General features: G+C 50.2%; 1 protein-coding gene across 1 annotated transcript in view; it reads right to left on the bottom strand.

Annotated features, from left to right (window-relative positions):
- LOC112217987 (nectin-1-like) overlaps window positions 1-13,252 on the bottom strand; it is a 326,697-nt gene that overhangs the window by 120,506 nt on the left and 192,939 nt on the right. The window contains exon 2 of the mRNA XM_042297782.1: window positions 416-787. Coding sequence (XP_042153716.1) covers window positions 416-787 — 372 coding nt within the window. The remainder of the gene's footprint in view (window positions 1-415; window positions 788-13,252) is intronic.

Below are 13,252 nucleotides of genomic sequence, written 5' to 3' on the forward strand. Positions count from 1 at the left end.
TGTTATCTAGTCCTTACCAAACACAGTGAGGTTTATATTGTGTTATCTAGTCCTTACCAAACACGGTGAGGTTTATATCATTTTAACTAGTCCTTACCAAACACAGTGAGGTTTATATTGTGCTAACTAGTCCTTACCAAACACAGTGAGGTTTATATCATTTAACTAGTCCTTACCAAACACGGTGAGGTTTATATCATTTAACTAGTCCTTACCAAACACGGTGAGGTTTATATCGTGTTATCTAGTCCTTACCAAACACAGTGAGGTTTATATTGTGTTATCTAGTCCTTACCAAACACGGTGAGGTTTATATCATTTTAACTAGTCCTTACCAAACACGGTGAGGTTTATATCATTTTAACTAGTCCTTACCAAACACGGTGAGGTTTATATCGTTTTAACTAGTCCTTACCAAACACGGTGAGGTTGACCATGTTCTCTCGGTTCCCAGCAGGGAAGGTGGTGTACTCGCAGATGTATGCGGCCTCATCAGACAGCCTCAGGTTGGAGAACATGATGGTGGTATCCTCCAGAGACGGGGTGCGGTGGCGGACCGCAGCCTGCTTGAAGGTCACCCTCTCCTTGAAGGGCGGGAGCACGGACACCCCCAGCGACGGGTTGGCGATGGCCACGTTCTGTTTGGTGCCGTTCAGGAACTTCTGCCACGTCACCTGAGAGATCTTGACTGGAGGGTTGGAATTAACGAAGATACACCGCAGCTCCACCTGGGAGCCCACGAAGCCTGACTTAATGGAGTCCATCTGGACACTCTGTCCATCTCCAGCTGAGAGGGTGAGGGGAGGGGGGGAGAGGGGAGGGGAGGAGGATGGGAGGAGAGGAGGAGAGGAGGAGGGGAGGGGGAGGATGGGAGGAGAGGAGGAGGGGAGGAGAGGAGAGGGGAGGAGGAGAGGAGGATGGGAGGAGAGGAGAGGAGGAGGGGAGGGGGAGGATGGGAGGAGAGGAGGAGGAGGGGAGGGGAGGGGGAGGAGAGGAGGAGGAGGGGGGAGGATGGGAGGAGAGGAGGAGGGGAGGGGAGGAGAGGAGAGGGGAGGAGGAGGAGGATGGGAGGAGAGGAGAGGAGGAGGAGAGGAGAGGGGGAGGAGAGGAGAGAGGGAGAGAGGGTGAGAAACAAAAATATAGATATAATCACAATCTACAGGGAAGCCCGGGCCCAAGCAAAGCATTGCAAGTCAATACGAGATACATGCACAACAAGTCAACAAGTCAATTACAGCCTACTAGGCAATGAATACAGGCACCATCCATCCATCCAACACAAACACAAAACACACACACAATTACACTGAAGTCAGTAGAACACCAGGCAGGTAGAAAGCATGTAGATAACCTGGGACACTGAAGTCAGTAGAATGTAGAGAACCTGGGACACTGAAGTCAGTAGAATGTAGAGAACCTGGGACACTGAAGTCAGTAGAATGTAGAGAACCTGGGACACTGAAGTCAGTAGAATGTAGAGAACCTGGGACACTGAAGTCAGTCGAATGTAGAGAACCTGGGACACTGAAGTCAGTAGAATGTAGAGAACCTGGGACACTAAAGTCAGTAGAATGTAGAGAACCTGGGACACTGAAGTCAGTAGAATGTAGAGAACCTGGGACACTGAAGTCAGCAGAATGTAGAGAACCTGGGACACTGAAGTCAGTAGAATGTAGAGAACCTGGGACACTGAAGTCAGTAGAATGTAGAGAACCTGGGACACTGAAGTCAGTAGAATGTAGAGAACCTGGGACACTGAAGTCAGTAGAATGTAGAGAACCTGGGACACTGAAGTCAGTAGAATGTAGAGAACCTGGGACACTGAAGTCAGTAGAATGTAGAGAACCTGGGACACTGAAGTCAATAGAATGTAGAGAACCTGGGGCACTGAAGTCAGTAGAATGTAGAGAACCTGGGACACTGAAGTCAGTAGAATGTAGAGAACCTGGGACACTGAAGTCAGTAGAATGTAGAGAACCTGGGACACTGAAGTCAGTAGAATACCAGGCAGGTAGCAGGCATTGGGTATTTAATAATAATGCCCCGTTGTTCCTTCCACCTACACAAAACAGCAGGCTACATAGAAGCACATCATACAAAACCCTTCCCTCCCTAACACATGAACACCCCCTCTCTCCCCTCCACCGGTATTAACATCAGAGATTAACAACAACAAAAACGAAACAGAATGACCTTCACATCCAAAACAACTGGAAGTCAGGTAGAGTAAGTCCTCTTTGTGGAGAAGTGTTTTTGATGAGATGGGAGGAGAGGGGGGCATTGCATCACTAATGAAGGAAAATAAAGGTCAGGGAGAATGAGAATGGGAGTAGGGTAGGGAGTAGGGAGTAGGGAGAGGGAGTAGGGAGACTGAAGTCAGGGAGAAGGGAGTAGAGAAGGGAGTAGGACACTGGGAGTAGGGAGTAGGGAGAATAGGGAGTAGGGAGTAGGACCTGGGAAGGGAGTAAGGAGTAAGGGAATAGTAGGGAGAAGGGAGTAGGGAGTAGGGAGAACTGGAGTAGGGAATGAGAAGGGAAGAGTAGGGAGTTGGGAGTAGGGAGTAGGGAAGGACCTACAGTAGGGAGTGGGAGAAGGGAGTAGGGAGAATAGAAGGAGTAGGGAGAAGGGAGTAGGGAGTAGGGAGTAGGGAGTAGGGAGTAGGGAGAGTAGGGAGAAGGGAGTAGGGAGAAGGGAGAAGGGAGAAGGGAGAAGGGAGTAGGGAGAAGGGAGTAACAGAAGGGAGAAGGGAGAAGGAGAAGGGAGTAGGGAGAAGGGAGAAGGGAGAAGGGAGTAGGAGTAGGGAGTAGGGAAAGGGAGTAGGGAGAAGGGAGAAGGGAGAAGGGAGAAGGGAGAGGGGTAGTAGGGAGAAAGGGAGAAGGGAGAGGGAGTAGGGAGAGGGAGTAGGGAGTAGGGAAGGGGAGTAGGGAGAAGGGAGTAGGGAGAATGAGGGAAGTAGGGAGAAGGGAGTAGGGAGTAGGGAGTAGGGAGTAGGGAGTAGGGAGTAGGGAGTAGGGAGAAGGGAGTAGGGAGAATGGGAGGAGTAGGGAGTAGGGAGTAGGGAGTAGGGAGAGGGAGTAGGGAGAAGGGAGTAGGGAAGGGGGGGAGTAGGGAGTAGGGAGGGGGAGTAGGGAGAAGGGAGTAGGGAGTAGGGAGTAGGGAGTAGGGAGTAGGGAGTAGAAGGGAGTAGGGAGTAGGGGGAGTAGGGAGTAGGGAGTAGGGAGTAGGGAGAAGGGAGGGAGAATGAGAAGGGAGTAGGGAGTAGGGAGAAGGGAGTAGGGAGAATGAGGGGAGTAGGGAGTAGGGAGTAGGGAGTAGGGAGAAGGGAGTAGGGAGAAGGGAGTAGGGAGTAGGGAGTAGGGAGAAGGGAGTAGGGAGTAGGGAGTAGGGAGTAGGGAGGGAAGGAGAAGGGAGTAGGGAGGGGAGTAGGGAGTAGGGAGTAGGGAGAAGGGAGTAGGGAGAAGGGAGTAGGGAGGGGAGAAGGGAGTAGGGAGAAGGGAGTAGGGAGTAGGGAGTAGGGAGGGAGTAGGGAGAAGGGAGTAGGGAGTAGGGAGTAGGGAGTAGGGAGTAGGGAGTAGGGAGAGGGAGTAGGGAGTAGGGAGTAGGGGTAGGGAGAAGGGAGTAGGGAGAAGGGAGTAGGGAGTAGGGAGTAGGGAGAATGAGAAGGGAGTAGGGAGTAGGGAGAAGGGGAGTAGGGAGTAGGGAGAAGGGAGTAGGGAGAGTGGGGAGTAGGGAGAAGGGAGTAGGGAGTAGGGAGTAGGGAGAAGGGAGTAGGGAGAAGGGAGTAGGGAGGGAGTAGGGAGAATGAGAAGGGGAGTAGGGAGTAGGGAGAAGGGAGAGGGAGTAGGGAGTAGGGAGTAGGGAGTAGGGAGTAGGGAGAGGGAGTAGGGAGTGAGAAGGGAGTAGGGAGTAGGGAGAAGGGAGAAGGGAGTAGGGAGTAGGGAGTAGGGAGTAGGGAGAAGGGAGTAGGGAGAAGGGAGTAGGGGTAGGGGAGTAGGGAGTAGGGAGTAGGGAGAAGGGAGTAGGGAGTAGGGAGTAGGGAGAAGGGAGTAGGGAGAAGGGAGTAGGGAGTAGGGAGTAGGGAGAATGAGGGGAGTAGGGAGTAGGGAGAAGGGAGTAGGGAGTAGGGAGAAGGGAGTAGGGAGTAGGGAGAAGGGAGTAGGGAGTAGGGAGAAGGGGGGTAGGGAGTAGGGAGTAGGGAGTAGGGAGTAGGGAGAAGGGAGTAGGGAGTAGGGAGTGGGGTAGGGAGTAGGGAGAGGGAGTGGGGAGTAGGGAGAAGGGAGTAGGGAGTAGGGAGTAGGGAGTAGGGAGTAGGGAGAAGGGAGTAGGGAGTGGGGAGTAGGGAGTAGGGAGTAGGGAGAAGGGAGAAGGGAGGGGAGAAGGGAGTAGGGAGAAGGGAGTAGGGAGTAGGGAGTCGGGAGTAGGGAGTAGGGAGAAGGGAGAAGGGAGTAGGGAGAAGGGAGTAGGGAGTAGGGAGTCGGGAAGGGAGTAGGGAGTAGGGAGAAGGGAGTAGGGAGTAGGGAGTAGGGAGAAGGGAGTAGGGAGTAGGGAGTAGGGAGTCGGGAGTAGGGAGTAGGGAGAAGGGAGAAGGGAGTAGGGAGAAGGGAGTAGGGAGTAGGGAGTAGGGAGTAGGGAGTAGGGAGTAGGGAGAAGGGAGTAGGGAGTAGGGAGTAGGGAGTAGGGAGAAGGGAGTAGGGAGTAGGGAGTAGGGAGTAGGGAGTAGGGAGAAGGGAGTAGGGAGTAGGGAGTAGGGAGTAGGGAGTCCTCAGTAGGGAGTAGGGAGAAGGGAGAAGGGAGTAGGGAGAAGGGAGGGGAGTAGGGAGTAGGGAGAAGGGAGTAGGGGTAGGGAGTAGGGAGTAGGGAGTCGGGAGTAGGGAGTAGGGAGAAGGAGAAGGGAGTAGGGAGAGGGAGTAGGGAGTAGGGAGTAGGGAGTAGGGAGTCGGGAGTAGGGAGTAGGGAGAAGGGGGGAGTAGGGAGAAGGGAGTAGGGAGTAGGGAGTAGGGAGTAGGGAGTAGGGAGAAGGGAGAAGGGAGTAGGGAGAAGGGAGTAGGGAGTAGGGAGAAGGGAGTAGGGAGAAGGGAGAAGGGAGTAGGGAGAAGGGAGTCGGGAGTAGGGAGAAGGGAGAAGGGAGTAGGGAGGGGGAGTAGGGAGAAGGGAGAAGGGTAGGGAGTAGGGAGAAGGGAGAAGGGAGTAGGGAGTCGGGAGTAGGGAGAAGGGAGAAGGGAGTAGGGAGTAGGGAGTAGGGAGAAGGGAGTAGGGAGTCCTCCTGGGAGTCGGGAGTAGGGAGAAGGGAGTAGGGAGTCGGGAGTAGGGAGAAGTGAGTTGGGAGTAGGGAGAAGGGAGTAGGGAGAAGGGAGTAGGGAGTCGGGGAGTAGGGAGAGGGGGAGTAGGGAGTAGGGAGTAGGGAGTAGGAGTCTCTTCATCCTCCTAGGGAGAAGGGAGAAGGGAGTAGGGAGTAGGGAGTAGGGAGTCCTGGAGAAGGGGAGAAGGGAGTCGGGAGTAGGGAGAAGGGAGGTCTGCCTAGGGAGTCATGGTAGGGAGAAGGGAGAAGGGAGTCCTGGCTCCTCCTGGAGTAGGGAGAAGGGAGAAGGGAGTAGGGAGTAGGGAGAAGGGAGTAGGGAGAAGGGAGTCCCTCATGGCTAGGGAGTAGGGAGAAGGGAGTAGGGAGTCGGGAGTCCCCTCCTCCTGGATTTCTGGAGTCCTGACTCCTCCAGTAGAGAGTGGGGAGTAGGGAGAAGGGAGAGGGGAGTAGGGAGTGGGGAGTAGGGAGAAGGGAGTAGGGAGTAGGGAGTAGAGAAGGGGAGTAGGGAGAAGGGAGAAGGCAGAGAGTGGGGAGTAGGGAGAAGGGAGAGGGAGTAGGGAGTAGAGAAGGGGAGTGGGAGAAGGGAGAAGGCAGTAGAGAGTGGGGAGTAGGGAGAAGGGAGTAGGGAGTAGGGAGTAGAGAAGGGGAGTAGGGAGAAGGGAGAAGGCAGTAGAGAGTGGGGAGTAGGGAGAAGGGAGGGGGGTAGGGAGTGGGGAGTAGGGAGAAGGGAGTAGGGAGAAGGGAGTATCGGGAGTAGGGGTAGGGAGAAGGGAGTAGAGAGTGGGGAGTAGGGAGAAGGGAGTAGAGAGTGGGGAGTAGGGAGTAGAGAGTGGGGAGAAGGGAGAAGGGAGTCGGGAGTAGGGAGAAGGGAGTGGGGAGAAGGGAGTGGGGAGTAGGGAGAAGGGAGTGGGGAGTAGGGAGTAGGGAGAAGGGAGTAGAGAGTGGGGAGTAGGGAGAAGGGAGTAGGAGTGGGGAGTAGGGAGAAGGGAGTAGAGAGTCCTGGGAGAAGGGATCCTCTCCTGGGGAGTAGTCCTGGATAGTAGAAGGGAGAAGGGAGTCGGGAGTAGGGAGAAGGGAGTGGGGAGAAGGGAGTGGGGAGTAGGGAGTAGGGAGAAGGGAGAAGGGAGAGGGGAGTGGGGAGTCCTCCTGGGGAGTAGGGAGAAGGGAGTAGGGAGTAGGGAGAAGGGAGAGGGAGTGGGGAGTAGGGAGAAGGGAGTAGGGAGTCTAGGGAGGGGAGTAGGGAGAAGGGAGGGAGTCCTGGGAGAAGGGAGTGGGGAGTAGGGAGTCCTAGGGAGAAGGGAGTAGGGAGTAGGGAGTAGAGAAGGGGGAGTCCTGGAAGGGAGTCCTGGGAGTAGGGAGTAGGGGGAGTAGGGAGAAGGGAGTAGGGAGAAGGGAGAGGATCTAGGGAGTGGGGGAGTCCTGGAGAAGGGAGTAGGGAGAGGGAGTAGGGAGTAGGGAGTAGGGAGAAGGGAGAGGGAGTAGGGAGTAGGGAGAAGGAGCCAAATCCTAGACTTTGTTACCCCCCTCTCCTCTCTTCACCCCTCCTCTCTTCACCCTCTCCTCTCTTCACACCTCCTCTCTTCACCCTCTCCTCTCTTCACCTCCTCTCTTCACCCTCTCCTCACTTCACCTCCTCTCTTCACCCTCTCCTCTCCTCACTTCATCTCCTCTCTTCAACCTCTCCTCTCCTCAACCCTCCTCTCTTCACCCTCTCCTCTCCTCACCCCTCCTCTCTTCCCCTGTCTCTTCTTCTCTTTTCGCTTCTTCTCTCCTCTCCTCTGCTCTCCCCACCCTTTTTCTCTGCTCCCTCCATCCCTTCCACCCATCCACCCCCCATCAAGCCTGTTCTGACTTGAATGAGTTTCAGTCACAAATAGTTCAATGGCTGCCAGGAGCCTCTAGTTCTGTGAAGAGAGCACTCTACTACACGATGTGAGTGTTCAAATTAGACACATTAAAAAGCAAGCAATTAGTAAGTGGAAAGGGCCATCTCCTCTTTTCTCCCCCCTGCTTCATGGCTGCCTGTGAGCGGTTCATTAGGAAACTAGAGCCTCTCTGGCTGGTATGGTTTTAACCTATCAGGATGGCTATGGGCCTCTCACCGAACCGGGTGGCCGTCTCTCTCTCTCTCCCTCTCACGCTCTCTCTCGCTCTCTCTCTGTAGTTTGAATGTGGTCTCTGGCTGAAGGATCAGAATGTGCATTCACTACTCAGTGTCTCCAAAGCTCTCTCAGATCCTCTACTCCTGGATCTATCCTCCCCTCCTGACTCCTCCTGGATCTATCCTCTCCTCCTGGCTCCTCCTGGATCTATCCTCTCCTCCTGGCTCCTCCTGGATCTGTCCTCTCCTCCTGACTCCTCCTGGTTATATCCTCTCTTCCTGGCTCCTCCTGGATCTAACCTCTCCTCCTGGCTCCTCCTGGATCTATCCTCTCCTCCTGGCTCCTCCTGGATCTATCCTCTCCTCCTGACTCCTCCTGGATCTATCCTCTCCTCCTGACTCCTCCTGGCTCCTCCTGGATCTAACCTCCCCTCCTGGCTCCTCCTGGATCTATCCTCTCCTCCTGGCTCCTCCTGAGTCCTCCTGGATCTATCCTCTCCTCCTGGCTCCTCCTGGATCTGTCCTCTCCTCCTGACTCCTCCTGGATATATCCTCTCTTCCTGGCTCCTCCTGGATCTAACCTCCCCTCCTGGCTCCTCCTGGATCTATCCTCTCTTCCTGGCTCCTCCTGACTCCTCCTGGATCTATCCTCTCCTCCTGGCTCCTCCTGGATCTATCCTCTCCTCCTGACTCCTCCTGGATCTATCCTCTCCTCCTGACTCCTCCTGGATCTATCCTCTCCTCCTGACTCCTCCTGGATCTATCCTCTCCTCCTGACTCCTCCTGGATCTATCCTCTCCTCCTGACTCCTCCTGACTCCTCCTGGATCTATCCTCTCCTCCTGACTCCTCATGGCTCCTCCTGGATCTATCCTCTCCTCCTGGCTCCTCCTGGATCTATCCTCTCCTCCTGGATCTATACTCTCCTCCTGACTCCTCCTGGATCTATCCTCTCCTCCTGACTCCTCCTGGATCTATCCTCTCCTCCTGGATCTATCCTCCCCTCCTGACTCCTCCTGGATCTATCCTCTCCTCCAGACTCCTCCTGGATCTATCCTCTCCTCCTGGCTCCTCCTGGATCTATCCTCTCCTCCTGACTCCTCCTGGATATATCCTCTCCTCCTGGCTCCTCCTGACTCCTCCTGGATATAACCTCCCCTCCTGGCTCCTCCTGGATCTATCCTCTCCTCCTGGCTCTTCCTGGATCTATCCTCTCCTCCTGACTCCTCCTGGATCTATCCTCTCCTCCCGACTCCTCCTGGATCTATCCTCTCGTCCTGGCTCCTCCTGGATCTATCCTCTCCTCCTGACTCCTCCTGGATCTATCCTCCCCTCCTCGCTCCTCCTGGATATATCCTGTCTTCCTGGCTCCTCCTGGATCTAACCTCCCCTCCTGGCTCCTCCTGGATCTATCCTCTCCTCCTGACTCCTCCTGGATCTATCCTCTCCTCCTGGCTCCTCCTGGATCTATCCTCTCCTCCTGGATCTATCCTCTCCTCCTGACTCCTCCTGGATTTATCCTCTCCTCCTGACTCCTCCTGGATCTATCCTATCCTACTGACTCCTCCTGGATCTATGCTCTCCTCCTGGATATATCCTCTCCTCCTGGCTCCTCCTGGATCTATCCTACCCTCCTGGCTCCTCCTGACTCCTCCTGGATCTATCCTCTCCTCCTGGCTCCTCCTGACTCCTCCTGGATCTATCCTCTACTCCTGGCTCCTCCTGGATCTATCCTCTCCTCTTGCCTCCTCCTGGATCTATCCTCTCCTCCTGGCTCCTCCTGGATCTATCCTCTCCTCCTGGCTCCTCCTGACTCCTCCTGGATTTATCCTCTCCTCCTGGCTCCTCCCGGCTCCATCTGTGAACATACCGATTACCCCTCGCCTCATTGCTGTGATGTATTGTTAAGGAGTTACAGAGCGTGTGTGTGATGCCTGAATGTGTGTGTGTGTGTTTTATTATATTTACAACCCACCAGAACTGTAATTAATACCCAGCAGTGAGGAGTGAACCCGCAGGAAGAACAAAAAAAAGAATTTCCACTTGTTAATAAAATCAGACTCATACAACTGCAGTACTCAGGGTGAAACAGGCACACTCACCCAGCCGGATGACAGAGAGAGAGGGAGAGGGAGAGGGAGAGGGAGGAAGAGGAGGAGAGGTGATGCTGGAGAGAGAGGAACGAGAGGATATGTTTGTATGTGTGTCCTGATGGTGACTAAACTCAGCTCCAACAGCCTTGAAGTTGAAGGACACAGCAGTCACAAAACAGAGAGACAGTCAAGCGCTTGGTTCAGACCTTGGATTCTTGGCCTTGAGCATTCAACAATATAGATTTAAGGAAAGAAAAACACCTTTAAGATTGCAGAACAGAATTGCAGCATAGCGCTCTTAAATATCCATATACATCAGCTGTGTTATGTTCATGTTTTGAGAGGTAGATATTGTCTAGATATTGTCTAGATATTGTCTAGATATTGTCTAGATATTGTATGCACAGTGAATTTGGGAAGAATTCAGACCCCTTGAGTTTTTCCACATTTTGTTACGTAACAGTCTTATTCTAAAATAGATTAAATCATTTTTTTTACCTGATCTGTCTACATACAATACCCCATAATGACATCACAATACCCCATAATGATATCACAATACCCCATAATGACATCCCAATACCCAATAATGACATCCCATAATGACATCACAATACCCCCCTAATGACATCACAATACCCCATAATGACATCCCAATACCCAATAATGACATCACAATACCCCATAATGATATCACAATACCCCATAATGACATCCCAATACCCAATAATGACATCACAATACCCCATAATGACATCACATAATGACATCACAATACCCAATAATGACATCCCATAATGACATCACAATACCCCATAATGATATCACAATACCCCATAATGACATCCCAATACCCAATAATGACATCACAATACCCCATAATGACATCACAATACCCCATAATGACATCCCATAATGACATCACAATACCCCATAATGACATCCCATAATGACATCACAATACCCCCTAATGACAAAGCAAAAACTGTATTCAGACCCTTTCCTCTGTACTTTTTTGAAGCACAATTGGCAGCAATTACAGCATCCAGTCTCCTTGGGTATGACGCTACAAGCTTGGCACACCTGTATTTGGGGAGTTTCTCCCATTCTTCTCTGCATATCCTGTATATAGTTTAGTTACAAACTTGTAACCCCATACATTTACTATGTTCTCCTGTATATAGTCTCATTACTGACCTGTACCCCTGTATATAGTCTCATTACTGACCTGTACCCCTGTATATAGTCTCATTACTAACCTGTACCCCCACACATTGACTCGGTACCGGTAACCTTGTATATAGCCTCATAATTTATATTATATTTTACTTTAGTTTATTTAGTAAATGTTTTTTCTGGGAGTTTCTCCCATTCTTCTCTGCAGATCTAACCTGTACTAGCTGTATATACACATAGTCTCATTACTAACCTGTACTAGCTGTATATACACATAGTCTCATTACTGTATATAGTCTCATTACGGACCTGTACCCCCTGTATATAGTCTCATCACTGACCTGTACCCCTGTATATAGTCTCATTACTAACCTGTACCCCTGTATATAGCCTCATTACTAACCTGTACCCCCTGTATATAGTCTCATTACTAACCTGTACCCCTGTATATAGTCTCATTACTGACCTGTACCCCTGTATATAGTCTCATTACTAACCTGTACCCCTGTATATAGTCTCATTACTAACCTGTACCCCTGTATATAGTCTCATTACTAACCTGTAACCCATGTATATAGTCTCATTACTGACCTGTACCCCCTGTATATATTCTCAATACTAACCTGTACCCCCTGTATATATTCTCAATACTGACCTGTACCCCCTGTATATAGTATCATTACTAACCTGTACCCCCTGTATATAGTATCATTACTAACCTGTACCCCTGTATATAGTCTCATTACTAACCTGTACCCCCTGTATATAGTCACATTACTAACCTGTACCCCCTGTATATAGTCTCATTACTAACCTGTACCCCCTGTATATATTCTCATTACTGACGTGTACCCCCTGTATATAGTCTCATTACTAACTTGTACCCCATGTATATAGTCTCATTACTGACCTGTACCCCTGTATATATTCTCATTACTGACCTCTACCCCCTGTATATAGTCTCATTACTAACATGTACCCCCTGTATATAGTATCATTACTGACCTCTACCCCTGTATACAGTCTCATTACCAACCTGTACCCCCACACATTTACTATGTTCTCCTGTATATAGTCTCATTACTAACCTGTACCCCCTGTATATAGTCTAATTACTGACCTGTACCCCTGTATATAGTCTCATTACTAACCCGTACCCCCCATTTACTATGTTCTCCTGTATATAGTCTCATTACCAACCTGTACCCCCACACATTTACTATGTTCTCCTGTATATAGTCTAATTACTGACCTGTACCCCTGTATATAGTCTCATTACTGACCTGTACCCCTGTATATAGTCTCATTACTAACCTGTACCCCCACACATTTACTATGTTCTCCTGTATACTCATTACCAACCTGTACCCCCACACATTTACTATGTTCTCCTGTATATAGTCTAATTACTGACCTGTACCCCCTGTATATAGTCTTTACTGACCTGTACCCCCTGTATATAGTCTCATTACTAACCCGTAACACATTTACTATGTTCTCCTGTATATAGTCTCATTACCAACCTGTACCCCCACACATTTACTATGTTCTCCTGTATATAGTCTCATTACTGACCTGTACCCTCTGTATATAGTCTCATTACTAACCTGTACCCCTGTATATAGCCTCATTACTAACCTGTACCCCCTGTATATAGTCTCATTCCTAACTCTACCCCCTGTATATAGTCTCATTACTGACTTCTACCCCCTGTATATACTCTCATTACTAACCTGTACCCCCTGTATATAATCTCATTACTAACCTGTACTAGCTGTATATACACATAGTCTCATTACTAACCTGTACCCCTGTATATAGTCTCATTACTAACCTGTACCCCTGTATATATTCTCATTACTAACCTGTACCCCCTGTATATATTCTCAATACTGACCTGTACCCCCTGTATATAGTCTCATTTCTGACCTGTACCCCCTGTATATAGTCTCATTACTGACCTGTAACCCCTGTATATAGTCTCATTACTGACCTGTACCCCTGTATATATTCTCAATACTAACCTGTACCCCCTGTATATATTATCAATACTAACCTGTACCCCCTGTATATATTCTCAATACTGACCTGTACCCCCTGTATATAGTATCATTACTAACCTGTACCCTGTATATATTCTCAATACTAACCTGTAACCCTTGTATATATTCTCAATACTGACCTGTACCCCTGTATATAGTCTCATTACTAACCTGTACCCCTGTATATAGCCTCATTACTAACCTGTACCCTCTGTATATAGTCTAATTACAAACTTGTACCCCCTGTATATACTATCATTACTGACCTGTACCCCTTGTATATATTCTCAATACTGACCTGTACCCCCTGTATATAGTCTCATTACTAACATGTACCCCTGTATATAGCCTCATTACTAACCTGTACCCTCTGTATATAGTGTAATTACAAACTTGTACCCCCTGTATATACTATCATTACTGACCTGTACCCCTTGTATATATTCTCAATACTGACCTGTACCCCATGTATATAGTCTCATTACTAACCTGTACCCCTGTATATAGTCTCATTACTAACCTGTACCCCCTGTATATAGTCT

Source organism: Oncorhynchus tshawytscha, linkage group LG14 (assembly GCF_018296145.1).
Source record: "Oncorhynchus tshawytscha isolate Ot180627B linkage group LG14, Otsh_v2.0, whole genome shotgun sequence".
In the NCBI taxonomy this organism is placed as follows: Eukaryota; Metazoa; Chordata; class Actinopteri; order Salmoniformes; family Salmonidae; genus Oncorhynchus; species Oncorhynchus tshawytscha.